The 14,660-nt window shown below is 50.4% G+C and overlaps 1 protein-coding gene and 1 long non-coding RNA gene across 10 annotated transcripts in view; one reads left to right on the top strand and one right to left on the bottom strand.

The window, feature by feature from the left end:
• Positions 1-14,660, top strand: part of TNS3 (tensin 3) — a 222,781-nt gene that overhangs the window by 64,159 nt on the left and 143,962 nt on the right. For 7 of the 9 annotated variants that reach the window (XM_019958904.2, XM_070787988.1, XM_019958902.2 and 4 more), the window contains one exon: positions 12,763-12,801. The exons of 1 other annotated variant lie outside the window; for it this stretch is intronic. Coding sequence is in view for 6 of the 8 variants with exons in the window: in XM_019958902.2 (XP_019814461.2) it covers positions 12,763-12,801 (39 nt within the window). In the remaining 2 variants the exon portion in view is untranslated. Of the gene's footprint in view, positions 1-7,920; positions 8,621-12,762; positions 12,802-14,660 lie in introns of those variants that run through there. One more of the 9 variants, XM_019958900.2, reaches the window with a different exon arrangement.
• Positions 578-7,910, bottom strand: LOC109557524 (uncharacterized). The gene is made up of 2 exons (XR_002180551.2): positions 7,726-7,910; positions 578-1,170 (listed from the first exon to the last, which is right to left on the bottom strand). It is a non-coding gene; the product is annotated as an uncharacterized lncRNA (long non-coding RNA).

The following is a 14,660-nucleotide window of genomic DNA, read 5'->3' on the forward strand; positions in this document are numbered from 1 at the left end:
GTGGCTTCCACACATACCTAATGTGAATCTGTACTCCCTGGCTGCACATTCAGCCTTTTGGCTAGTTACCTAATGGACTGGGGTCCTCTGGGGGTGGGGAGGGCAGCAGGAGGAAGCCTGGGCCGCTGTGGGTCCTAATGTACTTTGTTATTTAGCCTAGGACATTGGGGGCACCCCTGGAGCCTACTTTTGAACTACATCCTTCTCACTCCAGCGTGGGAGCCAAACCCTTGGGTAGGGGATCCTCTGGGGTCAGTTGTCACAGATTCTTGGTTGGCAACCTCATCTGTGAGGGGAGGGGCGCCTGAGCCTGGGCATTGCTCAAGTTTCCCAGAATACCTTTTAGAATCCTGGGAGCATGTGTTTTGTGACTTCATTAGTGGCTTGGCTCCATGCTTTAGGGGAGGACTTGATGTTTGGTGTATCCCAAGGTGGATCCTGGCACAGGAACGCTGTGCTGGTCGCCCCTGCCTGTAGTCGTGCCTCTTCCCCAGGACCTGACTCAGACCAGAAGGCAGTTGTAACAGGATTTTAGTTTTGTCAGTTTTAATTGATAACACGATAACTGGAATACGTGTAAAGTGTCTCAAGGTGACTTTTGAAGAGCCGCAGTCATTTAAATGTGTATATTTGGGAAGGTTCATTCAAAAACAGCCCTTCCCTCACCATCATCTTCAGCCAGCACAACTTATAGTCCTTTATAGAGAGACCACTTGGGTGAGGGCCCTGTGACAAATTAGCCATTGCCCTGTGTCCCCCACATCTGTAGGATTTGGGGGAATGGGAGGAATGATAGCAGTAATGTTTTGAAATTTTGTTTTAGCAAATTGATCCCAGTTAATTATTGGAACTGCAAAGGGGAACTTACACAACAGACAATTAGATGCAGTCAAGCAAGCTTGCTTGCTGAGGCCAGAGACGGGAGAGGACAGGTGCCTTGCCTGCAAGGCATCAGGATGCTGGTGCAGTTGGGCTCTGCTGACAGAGCAAGGGCACCCAGGACTCCTCAGATCAAAGCAGACGTCCCCCTTTGTGAGGAGAGTAACCATGGAGCGTGTGCTCGTCCTGGGTCAGACAGCAGGGCGGGAGTCCGGCTGTGGAGTGTGCCTTGTGCAGCCTGGGACAAGTCGTGGAGGAAGAGCTGTCCCGGGGCCAGGCTTCTGTGGGCACCTGTCACTCAAATGTAAACAAAAACAAGGAAAAGCACTCAGTGAATATTTCCCTCCTTTCTGGGTGTGACTGGATTCACTGGTTCATGAGATTCTGTAATAGATGATTCTGTATCGATATTTCCCTGTAACCTGCACTCCTTTTGGGAGAATAGAAGTAGAAAGCGGAAATTTCCACATGTAGCTGTCAGAAACATCTCCTAAAGCCATGAGACCCACAGGGGAAGGGGCCCTTGGACCTGGGGCTGGGTTCTGATAGCACATGGCAGCTCTGTGAGTGTGGGTGTCTCCTCCTACGAAAAGGAGTAAGGCAGTGTGCCCTAGATGCCCAGGTGTCCTCCGTGCATCCGTAGATGGTCCTCTTGGTGCCCTCCTGCCATGCCCATGCTGTCTGTTCAGGTCCTAGCATGTGGTCTACGAAGAGGCAGGTTCCTGGGACTTGCTTGGTGGTTTTGGGGATGAGGTCCAACTCTGGCCAGTGAAACGAGCCTTCCAGTAGAGCAGGTTCAAGCCAGCTCTTGTTCTCCGAGATCCTCTCTCTGCTGCTTTTCTGTCTGTTGTGTCCTAAGCACTAGGTTCAGGCTGGGAGAGGTGACAGAACCCCGCATGACTTCATTGTCCCCTATCCCCTGTGGGTGGGCCTCAGGGATCTCTGCAGGTCCCATGCTCAGGGTGCTGGCTTTGGGCCTGTTCCCCCCATATCTGGACACCTTGTGCCTTGTGGCAGCTCCCCCACCCCCACCCCCACTGCAGGCCACCCCCTAGCATGTGTGTCTATGGTCTGCACCTTGAGGCTGAGGGCCTCTGAGAACAGAGGGCCAGCACTGAGGTCACAACCCAAAATGTGGCTCACCCAGCCCTGGTGATGACCAGAGTGTGTCTGTGGGTGTTTCATGGGGGTCTGTGTTGGCATCTTCAGGCCTCTTGTCCAGAATTGCTTATAGTCGTACACAGAGAAGGACGTTTCTAATCAAGTTGCTGGTTTTACATTTGTGTAGCTACTTCTAGAGGATAGGTGTCATATTTTAAAAATCCATTTCTCCTTTTGTAGCAACAGGATAGAAATAATCAACTAAGCATTTGAGTCCCCGCCTTCACATTTTAATCTGTAAAATTAAACTCCAGTTGCACTCTGTGCTTTGTTTTTCCTCTAGGAAAGCTATTTATTTTGAGCCAGGATTCAGGAAGTGCCTGCCTCCCATCTTCCTTCAAGCACAGAAATAGCTCCTGGGATGCCCTCTGGTCACCTCTGGGTACAGCTGGCACCGTTCATTTTTGTGTGTTTCTAGGTGTTTTGACTCTGGCCTTCTCATGTGTCCTGTGTATCTCTGCACCTTTCAACTCCTTAGTCCCCCAGGAACTTCCAGAGGCAGCCGGCCTCCCTTCTGTCCTAGCAGAGCTGGGCACTGGGCTCTGGGCTGTCGGCTTCCCCTTCCCCTGCGTAGACCATCATTAGAATAAACTCATAAGAGCTTCTTTTTGGAGGATGGGAGGTAGACTGTGTGAGTGGCTCCCGCAGGCTATGAAGTCAGAGATTCTGTCCTTGTAGAGGTTTTCTTCTTTACTTTTAATAAGTGTTTTTTTGGGGAGTTTCCCGGCTGTAGGAGACCCTCTGGAAGCTTAGTGGTGCCCAACAAGGGTCGAAGCCTATTCTGGCAGAGGAGGCTACTGGAAGGAATTCGTGAGCATTTGGGGGAAGAACTGGCAGATAGGATTGGTGTCCTGGCCAGATGGGGACAGGGTTGCTGACAGTTCTTAGGCTTTCCTTTTGGGATTCTGGGTGGAGAGTGACACCATTGGTAGGATTTTGCAAATGTGGATGGAGGTTTAGCTTCATCAGGGTGAACTCCTGTGGGTTTAGTGGGACATGTTTATGTGGACATTCAGAATGAGCTAGCTGGCCCTGTGCAGCCTAATGCTAAAGTTTTAAGTTTTTCTTCTGAGATTTGATGATAAATTATGATCTATTAAAATTTGTCATTTTTTTCCTCCCTTATCAGTCCTTCCCTGGATCAAAGGACAGTTGGCAAAAACCAGGTTATTCATTGTACTATTCTTAGATACTTTTGACAAAATATTTTTTGAGAAATTTCCTTGGTATTCCCCTTTTGTGGCATGTACCATTTCCGTCCTTAAAAACTGTTGCTTCTGTAGGTGCCTTTTCTTCCTTTCCTCTTTGTAACAAGAAGGAGAGTGTTACAAAGTCATGGGGGTGGTGTCATAGCATTTCTAAGCTCTTCTCATAAAAAAAGCAAAAGCACACACAGTATGTGTCCTGAATTTTTGGTGCAGCTCCTGACTCTGTTTCTCCTGGCTCCACCTAGCTTGTACAACAAAGTGTTGTTATTTAGGCTGTTCTGGTTGAGTTGTTTAAGCCTGAGGGAGGGGTTCTTTTTCCTGTGTTGCTGTCTGCAAAGACCTCCCAGTCTTGCAGGTGTCCTTGTAGAATGAGAGAGAAGGAAAGAGCTTGGTGCCTCTTGCAGGGGAGAGGGGAGCGGAGGGAAGGGAGGGGCTAAGTTGGGGAAGAAGGGAGGGAGAGGGACTTGCTGGGAGCGAAAGGGGAGGGGAGGGGCTTTTGGAAGGGGAGGGGCTTTCTGGCAGAGAGGGGAGGGGCTTGCTGGGGGACGGGGAGAGGCTTAGTGGGAAGAGAGGGAAGGAGAAGTCTTGGTGAACAGGGGGTCAGGGAGATGCCCTCCTTTTCCTCCACCTTGAATGTGATGACAGAGGCAGTCTTGCTGCTGCAGCTGCATCCTGAGGAAATGCCGTCTGACCATTGCTGTGGGATGTCTGTGTCGGGAGAGACAGAATCCTCCCAGCCCGACAGGATGGTCCTCTTGGAGGGACGGGAGTTTCCATCACAATCTGATAGTGTGTATCTTGACAGCCTTTCCTGATATCTCTAAGTTCACATCCCTCTTGTAAGGTGATAGTATCCATTTCATAGTCGAGGAAGACTGAGTTCAGATAGCAGGGGGCCACCTGAGTCCCTCAGGCCAATTGGGAGAGAGCAGGGGCCATTCTAGGAACTGAATGTCAGTCTCTGAAGCAGAGTCCTAAGCTTTTTCTGTTCTTCCATAGCTGACTCTGTGGCACTTGAAACTAAGATATATATTTTAAAATAAACTTTTGTGTAGCACTGAAGCATGCATTCAGAAAGGTCACTGATCATAAATGTCCAGCTTGATGTGTTTTGATGGTGGGTGCATCTGTGTGGTCACATCACAGGTGGGGAGTTGGTGTGTGCTCGGCGCTTTGCAGTCCTTCGTGCCACTGGGGCCCTCCACTTGCTTGCACTCAGCTTGAGTTCGCTGGCCTTTGCACCTGAAGCAGTGGACCCCCAGAGTACCCACTCTCCTCCCATCTTCCTCGTTCTACCGCTGACATCTGAGCCCCACTCTGTCACCTTGTGGTGCACCCAGTGTTTTTAAAGTGCCTTGCCGTTGGGTCACAGTGTGGGGAGGGGGGTGTTCTCCCATGCGTGGGCTTCTTGCAAGAAATTATGGGAAAAGTAAAAATAGTTTTTAGAAGACTTATCTAAGAGAAACTATAGTGAAATGATCCCAGTGATTTTCCTTCTCTCTTCCACCACCACCCCCCCACCCCCGCCTGCATCCAGGGGCTGTGGGGGGACAGGCGGGACCAATAAGGCTTAATTGCATTTGTAGGGCGGTGTGTTCCCATGCGGATTAGACAGGCTAAATTGGGCTTTAACTCTCAGTGGGAGAACAGTTTCCTGAGGAATGTGAACCTAATTAGGGATTCCAGGGTCACGCCTGATAAAGTTAAGGAAAAGTGCTTGAAGGAGGCATGTAAGTTAATAAAGCCTTGAAGATTGGCATTTTGGGAGCCATCCCTTTGCATGGAGTCTGTATTCTTTGGAGGTTTGTGTTGGACCCCTCACTGGAGTTCCCCAGAGGAGCATTTTTACAGACCACCTTCCCAAATCTGCCTGGATGACGTTGTGAGAATGGCCTTCATTCCCCATTGGCCCCCTCAGGCCTTTGATGGTGGATGCTACGGACTGAATGTGGCCCCAAAGGCACAGGTAGTTACCTCAACCCCCAGGACTTTAGAATGTGAATGGACTTGGAAGTGGGGTCTTTTAAGAGGTTTTGTTGTTTTCCTTCAGTCCCTCAGTCCTGTCTGACTCTTTGTGACCCCATAGACTGGAGTACACCACGCTTCCCTGTCCTTCATTGTCTCCTGGAGTTTGCTCAAACTCATGTCCATTAAGTTGATCATGCCATCCAACCATCTCATCCTCTGTCCCTTCTCATGCCCTCAGTTTTCCCCAGCATTAGGGTCTTTTCCAATGAGTCGGCTCTTCACATCAGGTGGCCAAAGTATCGGAGCTTCAGTTTCAGCATCAGTCCTTCCAATGAATATTCAGGACTGATCTCCTTTAGGATTGACTGGTTTGCTCTCCTTGCTGTCCAAGGGACTCTCAAGAGTCTTCTCCAGCACCCCAGTTCAAAAGCATCAGTTCTTTAATGCTCTGCCTTCTTTATAGTTCAACTCTCACATCCCTACATGACTGCTGGAAAAACCATAGCTTTGACTAGATTGACGTTGATCAGCAAAATAATTGTCTCTGCTTTTTAATATGCTGTCTAGGTTTAAAGAGGTGGTGAAGGTATAATGGGATCCTATGGGTGGCCCTGTCCTTATACAACTGGTGTCCTTACAAGGGGAAATCACACAGAGGGAAGACAAGGAGAGGAGCGAAAGTAGCTTCTGCATGCCAGTGAGAGATGGCTCAGGAGATATCGGCCCTGCTGGCACGTCGGTCTCTGACCCCCAGTCTCTGGGACTGTGATGATACATTTCTGTTGTGGTATATTCAGGCTGTGGTATTAGTTATGGCATCCTGAGCCCACTAAGACAGCAGACATGCTCCCTCTCAGACTGTGAGCTCTAGGGGAGGGCAGCTTTCCTCTTCTCATCATTCTACCCCCTAGTTATAATAAATGGTAGTAATGGAAATGGAGATAATTGGACTTTTATCTTTTCTCAGTCATCTGTAATGGGCACAGGAAACATCTTGCTACTTTATCGATCAGTAACATGAAATGAAAGAAGTAGAAACTGTGCAGTCATACAAAATAAAGATGATAATGAAGTTTCTGCCCCTCCTCCCACGGGACTGCTGCCCTGTGCAGAGACAAGGGAGGTGTCACCCCCTCCCCATCACTGTGAAGTCCCCTCAGCCAGTGATCCAGCGTTACTGTAAAGTCTCCTTGGCCAGTGTATCCACTGTTACTGTAAAGTCGCCTTGGCCGGTGCATCCATATCCGTTTCTCCAGCTCCTGGTCTGGAGTGCAAGGGGGAGAAGGTGGCCTGTGACTTAACAGGCTGACGTGGAAAAGAAATTGCTTCAATCTTGATCTCATTGTGAATTTCCTTTGCAAAATCTTTATCTTCGCAAAGATAAAACAGGTAAACTTTACTCCAGATTTTGCACAGCCTGGGTTGGAATTCAAAGAACTGTGCTAAAGTAATTTTATTTAACGATGCAATGTGTGCCTAGAGTGAGGCCTTTGTACTTGGTGTAGCTCAGCAGACTGGCTTCAATCCCGCCTGCAAGCCAATCGGTTCACCCTGTTCGCTCGTCTTGCACTTCTGTGTTGGAGAATGGGTCTATCTCTGCACAAGTGTTCAGTTTCTGAATGCATTTTGGTCATTGTTGGCTGCTGCTGTTGAACTGATCTGTGTTTCCAAGATCCTGGCTCAGGTTGGGTCTGCTCAGGTCGGCTTGATGCCAACCTGGAGGGATTCATCTGTGGGCAGAATTATCTGGGAAACAAGTGGGAATAAATGGCAGGAGGAGAGACCAGGCTGGAGACTTTGGTGGTGGCATCTGGAAACATGGTATGTGCCACATGCTCTAGGGCACGTGTGTTTGTGAGCTTCTGGGGAGCTCGCTCACGGGACTCAGCACAGTTGGGATTCTCAGTGGTTCTGGAGGCTGCACTCTTCTCCATGCACACAGTGATGTACAGAGCATCAGTGATGCTTTTGGAGAAGCTGGTGAGAAAAATGTCACTCTTTCTGTGGCTTTGTCCAAAGTAAAATGTAAGAAGAAACAATGACAACAGAGCTGAACTCATTGTTTCATGGTACCCCTGAGGAGGAAAACATGTAGGAAGGAAATCTCTGTGAGGTACATGGAGACCTGAAGTGTGGTCTCTCTCCAGGATTCATCTCCAGACATGAGCAGAGGTGCCTGTGGACTGTCAGAGGCGGCCTTATGCCTCCAGAGAAAGTGCCTTGCCGCAGACCTGGGCTCGGCCCTGGGGTGTCCACTGAGTACCATGGTTCTTCAGGGTGGTGAAGTGCTGGGCTGGGCTTTTGTAGTGTGTACACAATTGCACACACACACACTCAGACACATAGTCGCATAGGAACACACACACAATGCTCACCCACATTCTCATCCTTACACACTCATTCACAGACATTCTTGTGTTCTCACAATTACTTCTTTACACCCTCGCTCTCACACACGCCGCACACTCTTACAGCCCTCCTCTACCCTCCCTCACCCTCGTGTACTCACCTGCACTCCCACTTCCTGCTGCACAGTCACTTTGGGTGCAAGGGCCCCGCGTCCCGCCTCTGTCCCGCTCGCCTGCCCGCCCGCTGGCTTTGGGACAGGGTGCTGATACCAGCAGGCAGCCGGCGCCACGTCGGCAGGTGTGCCCGGTGCAGCCCTGTTTGTTTGTGGTTGCCCTTGGTAACAGTGACCCAGCCTCACACAGAGCAGCGACAGGCCATAAAGTCCGGTCTCTGGGGCTTCCTTAGTCACTAGTGGGCGCTGGCTCAGCCTGTCCCTCCCACATCATGTGTCACCTGCACTCCCAGGCTCCTCCTGGTGAGAAAGGGGAGCTGTTTCTATTAGGAGAGGAATGTGGAGTTTGGCCCCCGTGGCCACCAAACTAGAAGATTGTGCCTGTGTGGCCCGGCCTCCTTGGGACTCAGTGCTCCGGGTACCGACAGGACGCTCACCAGCTGCCGGGGTTGTGCGGGCCAGTGAGTGCTGAGGAGGACCTGCAGGTGCCCCGGCCCTGCTGTGATTGAGCCACCGGCACCCCCGTGAGGTTGCCCTGCTGGAGGTGACGCAACCCTGTTTTCATCCGCTGCCACTGGTTCAGACCACCTCACACAGCAGGCGAGGGGCTCAGTGAGGGGGGCGCTGCCCAGTCCCTCTGAACGTGGGGGCCATGCACTCCGGGAGCTGTGGGCCTGCTCAGTTTTCAGCTCCTTCTGTGAGCTGGAACTGGCCCTGCAGAGGCCAAACGCTAAGGCAGCACCGGCTCCTTCCTGCTGAGGATGGCCAAGGCCACCTGCAAATGACCGAGCACCTTGGCATTTCCTGTTGTAAAATGAAAATAGCAGAAGACCCCAACGGCATGGTGAGGGCTGTGGTCAGAGGAGATGGAGAGAGAAAGCAGGTAAGCCTGTCCCACCATCACTGACCCGACCTGAACCCAGGACGGCCGCCCTCAGCACGGTTCCCTGGTGTCTTCATCCTGAAGGGGGAGGCAGGCAGAGCCTGCAGCCATGGGGGCTCCAGTGCTGGATGTGGCCCCTCAGAGAAACCCTGGTTTCTGTCTCTGGTCAGCCTGTAGGCTGCTCGTGTCCCTGAGGCGGAGCAGGGCGGTCCATGTGAGAAGATGCTGTGTCCTCACCGTTGATTGCTTCATGGTTCTGCCAGACTGTGGTCAGCTGCGTCCCTCTTTCTTATTCTAAGGAAATGTATGAGATTTCCATGTGGTTCGCATCCTGGGATTTGGTTTGAGCCACACTGAAGGGACATGTGTCAGTGTGTCCACTTGATGAAGGTCTTTACTACAGTAGGTGTTTGTAGTTCTTGATGTAAACATTAGTTTTCTCTGTATGTAAAGGTTGCTTTCCTCCCAGACCATCCTCTTTTCTCTCAGTTGGTACTTCTTGTGCATTTTTGTTTGCAAATTCATTCTGACTCCAGGTCCTTCTGCAGACATGTGCGGTCTGCATTTCACAGCAGTGTGTGTTAAAACAGACAGTAGAGCTGGTAATCGATTCCCTGGACCAGAGGCTCTTTTCTGGCGGGAATACAGAGCTGTTGCTTGACATTTGCTCCCCTAAACTGAGGGGCTTGCTCCCCTGAAGTGGGGATCCCCATGCTCACTTTCTAATGAAGAATAGAGTTTATGCAGTTTGTGTTAGTTGGTGTCTCCTCCCTGAGGACTTGTCTTTTTAAACTGTTGTTTTCTGTGAAGGACAGTGAGTGCTTGACAAGAGAAGGTACTTAGTATAAATAAGATGGGGGTGTTGATTGCATAGCTCCTAAGTGATGTCAGCCTTCAATGGGGCTTATTGTGATGGCCCCGGGAAGTGGGATTTGGGGAGCCCCTCTGCACGGAGCCCTCTTTCGTTTTCGGGAAGACACCCTGGGTCCAGGCCAGGTGGTGGGTGTCATTGCATTTCACGTGGCTGTAGGGGATGTGGGAGATGCAGGACATGCTTGACTTCTGGATAGTCCTCCTCGTGATTGCTGTTTTTAAAACTCGAACTTCTGATATTACACAGGGCTTTTGCTCTTGTTCTCTTAACAAACACATCTTCTAGATAATTACTGGACTTTATTTTTCAGGCCAGTATTAGACTTAAAGAAAAATTAGACAAGTAGTATAGAGAGTTAACCTGTGCCCACTTCTCTCCCTAATTTCCCCTATGATTAATACCTTGCATTAGTGTGGTACCCTTGTTATATTTGATGAGACAGTACTGATACATTATTAACTCTAGTGGCTTCCCTGGTGGCTCAGATGGTAACGACTCTGCCTGCAATGTGGGAGACCTGGATTTGATCCCTGTGTCAGAAAGATTCCTTGGAGAAGGGAATGGCAACCCACTCCAGTATTTTTGCTTTGATAATTCTATGGACAGAGGAATCTGGCAGGCTACAGTTCATGGGGTCACAAGAGTCAGACACGACTGAGCAACTAACACTATTACCCATAGTTTATAATTTACATGGTGTTATATACATTCTAGGATTTGAACAAATGTATAATGACATGTATGTGCAGCTTCCCAGGTGGTGATAAAAAACCTGCCTGCCAGTGCAGGAGATAGATGTGGGTTTGATCCCTGGGTTTGGAAGATCCCCTGGAGGAGGGCATGGCAACCCACTTCAGTATGCCTGCCTAGAGAATCCCATGGACAGAGGATCCTGGCAGGCTACAGTCCATGGGGTTGCAAAGAGTCGGACATGACTGAAGCAATGTAGCACGCATGCCACATAATGATATTTATTCACCACTACAGTAGCACAAAGAACAGTTTTCCTGTCCTAAAGCTCCACCTTCGCATCTGTCCCCTAGTCCCTGGCATCCACTGATCTTTTTACTGTTCCCATAGTTTGCTTTTGCCAGAATGTCACAAAGTTGGAATCATGGTATGCAGCCTTTCAGATTGGCTTCTTTCATTTAGTAAATAAGTATTTAAGGTTCTTGCATATCTTTTCATGGCTTGACAGCTCATTTCATCAGCTGAATTGGTATTCCACTGCATGAAATATGGGTAGTGCTTTGTCAAAGGCAGGAGCTCTGATTGCTTGCACATTTCTCACCAGTGTGCTAAGCATTTAGTGAAGGACCAGGGCACGAGCCTGCACCAAGTGAGATCTGTACACAGGATAAAATGAATCACCGTGTTCCATGACCACGCGGCTCCTTGTCTGACCGCCAGCACATCTATCCTATAAGCATCTGTGCGTGTGTTCCCAAACATTGTTCGGGCTTCCCTGGGATTCTCAGTGTGGAGTGAAGCAACCCTCAGCTCAGTGATTCTGTACTGGGAGGGGGGCTGCTAAGTGTATGGGGAGAGGGGCTGCCAGGTAGAGAGGAAGAAGAGGGGGTGCCAGGAGAGAGGACCCCTGTCCCAGACGAGAGCATGAGTCAGAACCCTGGTGGAGTAATGATGTGTCCCAGACAAGTGAATGACTGTGTATCATGTTCCTTGAGGAACTTTGTAAGATAAGCAAGAGAACTATAAATAGTTGCCATGGCAAGAACCAAGGGTGCACTGCTGCCCACTCCAGCCCACAAGGACAATTAGTCAGATCCCTGGAATTTCTGCTGCCATTACACATTTTTAGAAAACTCTTTGAGGATTGAGCCACGAGGGGTCTGGGGGGAAGAAAGTCAGGAGGAGCTGAGTCCGGCTTGCAGGTGCTAGAATCCTGGCCGTTCAGAACTGCAGGAAGCAAGTCTGATTTCTCACTTGCTGACAGCCCTTTCTGCTCAGGGAGGGCTCCGTGTTCCTGAGAGGAGAAGCTGCCCTGTGTCAGCCCCTGTTCTGAGCACCACAAGCTCTTACTGCCTCCAGTTCTCTGAGGAGGAAACCAAAGCCCAGAGTGGTTGGAGCCCAAGGTCCCATGGCCAGGAAGTGGTGGAGCAGAAGACCCCACCCCCCACAGACAGACTTGAGAGCTGGGGTATTTATCCCACTGGGTCTGTCGTCATGGGCGCCCGTAGCTGTGTTTCTTCTGACCTCTTTGCAACTGTGGCCTCATCACATTGGTCTGTGTGTCTTTCTTAACGTGCTCACATCTGCGGGGGCCTGGGTGGAGTCAGAGGGACTCCTTTCCCACTGTCTCATGTAGTAAACTCCAGCCTAGAGTGAAATGTCCACATTTAGACTCTGATTTTAGTTCCACCTGTGGAAATAGTTCTAGAAAAGGCATTCTGTTTTATAGAGTATGCAGGCTCTGAGTGTGTTTGTGAGATACTGGGGCAGCTGGAAGACCCCCAGGCAGACCTCCCTCCCCTCCCTCTCCTGGCCCTGCTCCCTGTGCTCCCAGGTGAGAAATGCTTTGCACTAGCTCAGAAGTTCCTGGCCTGGGAGTCCCCTGCTGCTGCTGCTAAGTCGCTTTAGTCGTGTCCGACTCTGTGCGGCCCCAGAGACAGCAGCCCACCAGGCTCCGAGGTCCCTGGGATTCTCCAGGCAAGAACACTGGAGTGGGTTGCTATTTTCTTCTCCAGTGCATGAAAGTGAAAAGTGAAAGTGAAGTCACTCAGTCATGTCCGACTCCTAGCGACCCCATGGACTGCAGCCTACCAGGCTCCTCTGTCCATGGGATTCTCCAGGCAAGAGTACTGGAGTGGGGTGCCATTGCCTTCTCCATTGGAGTCCCCTGCTGCTGCTGCTAAGTCGCTTCAGTCGTGTCCGACTCTGTGCGACCCCATAGACGGCAGCCCACCAGGCTTCCCTGTCCCTGGGATTCTCCAGGCAAGAATACTGGAGTGGGTTGCCATTTAGGCCTTCCAAATTAAACATGAAGGTCCTGTATTTATAAGCAGTGGGCATTTCTCTTGAGGAGAGAGGTCCATGGTTTTAATGACATTCTCTGAAAAGGATAAGGACTTTATGAAAGTGAACAAAAATCTGGATTCTGTAAACTCTAAGTTCTTCTTGTCTTGAGATCCTGAAGCTGTGACCATGAATATGGTCAGAGGTGCTTTCAGGCTTGGGAGCCTCACCTGATTGTGATGCCGAGTTTCTTCTTGAGAGCACCCACCGTTTATCATGTTTCTTCTCCCTTTAGGTGGTGAGTCCCCACTGTGTGCAGGTCCACCTGGAACAGGTAAGTCATTGGCATTTCCTTGAGACTCTTCCTGCCGTGACGTCTTTGTGGAGTCTTCTGCCAGGATCCTGTCCCTCTGAGCTGTGGCTTTTGTTCACAGAGCTCTCTGTGTACCCTGGACCACCTTGCACTAGCTGTTTGCATACTTGCCTAAAGATGGGTGAAGCATGCATTCCTTTGTAAGAACTACCTTTCTGATCAGTTAGTTACTTCAGGAACTCATTTCCCTGAGCCCAAGTTTCCCCTGCTGTAACACAGAGATGCTGCTTGTGCATTTTCTTAGTGATAAGGTTGTGGGCAGAGCACTTGTGTCTTGGGTGTCTGCGCAGAGAGCACAATGTGTTGGCTTTGGAACAGGAAGCTCTGACCATCTTTCTATCAGATTGGAGGTAAACAGTGATAACACTTTCACTTTGGCAAATCTTTATCCTTGTCTGCTTTCTAAATGGAAATGTTCTTGAATGTCACTGTGCCTCTGGGTGTTTTCTTTTGCCGCCTCCCACCTCCTTACGCGCCCCCCCCCCCCCCCCCCCCCCCCCCCCCGTGCCCCTCGTTGTGAGGCAGGGGTGGGGGGTGGGGGCGGGGAAGGTCAGCCTTTTGTTAATAACTTAGTAGCCGCTTGTAGGACTCCTGGCTCAGTGCACTTCCAGGACAACCCTCTTCTCTTACTGCAAATTGCGAGTGTGCGCCTTTCCCAGCCTCACCTGTGAGGAGAGGAAATGGGTGTTCCCTGGTGCCTCCTCCAGGGCACCATGGAGTCTGGACATGGCACCATGCCCTCAATCCCAGTTTTGCCATATACAGATTCCAAAGTCCTGCTGTGGGTTTTGCCCACCTTCCTGCTTCCGGGGCCTCTGTTGGCTGAGAGCCCAGTGGCTTCTAGAGCCAGAGCTGGTTTTTCCCTAGAGCAGCAGTAGACACCCTCCAAAGGGCTCAGCCCTGTGTTCTGCATGTGTCTTTCTGTCCTAAAACTCAGGAAGTGCTGTGTCCCTCCAGGGACACAGCTGGAGAAATAAATAAATGGTAGGAAAGAGGTAGGCAGGCCAGCGTGGCCTGTGCGCTCCATCTGCCCGTGCTGGGCTGCTGCTGCTGCTAAGTCGCTTCAGTTGTGTCTGACTCTGTGTGACCCCATAGACGGCAGCCCACCAGGCTCCGCCGTCCCTGGGATTCTCCAGGCAAGAACACTGGAGTGGGTTGCCATTTCCTTCTCCAGTGCATGAAAGTGAAAAGTGAAAATGAAGTTGCTCAGTCGTGTCCGACCCTCAGCAACCCCATGGACTGCAGCCTTCCAGGCTCCTCCGTCCATGGGATTTTCCATGGGCAGGGTGGTGTAAATGCACCAGCTTTGTCTGGTGGAGATTTAGTGAAGGGCTTTCAAGTACACGGTGTCGCTTCTCAGGGCAGAAAGCACAAAAGCAACTTTTTCTCTCCTGGCCCTGCATCAGTCAAGATCCTTTTAGCACCATGACTTGGCATTTTGGATTGGTAAGGATGGACCTCCAGATTACAGCAACCGTCCCCATGTCACCTTGGGAACCAGAGGGCTGTGTGGGTCCTCACCAGGCCACTGAGACCCTGGTTCCGTTTTTCCCTTTCTTATAGTGATTGAGTACCTGCTCTGTCTTAGACATGTTTGCCCAGAGGTCACCTTGGCTCACCCACCTAAGACATGAAGAACCTGAGAAAAGTTAAATAGCTTTCCAAAGCCACAGACATTGAGAGGCCTTCACCTCTGATCTTGGCTTCTTTTGCTGGCACCTGACAGTGAGAGGTGAGACAGGTTCATTGGCATAAACAGAGTTTAAAATCAAGGATATACCGCATTTTAAAATCAAGGATAACTGTGCAGGGAAAAACTC

The sequence above is a fragment of the Bos indicus genome, chromosome 4 (genome assembly GCF_029378745.1).
Source record: "Bos indicus isolate NIAB-ARS_2022 breed Sahiwal x Tharparkar chromosome 4, NIAB-ARS_B.indTharparkar_mat_pri_1.0, whole genome shotgun sequence".
Lineage (NCBI taxonomy): Eukaryota > Metazoa > Chordata > Mammalia > Artiodactyla > Bovidae > Bos > Bos indicus.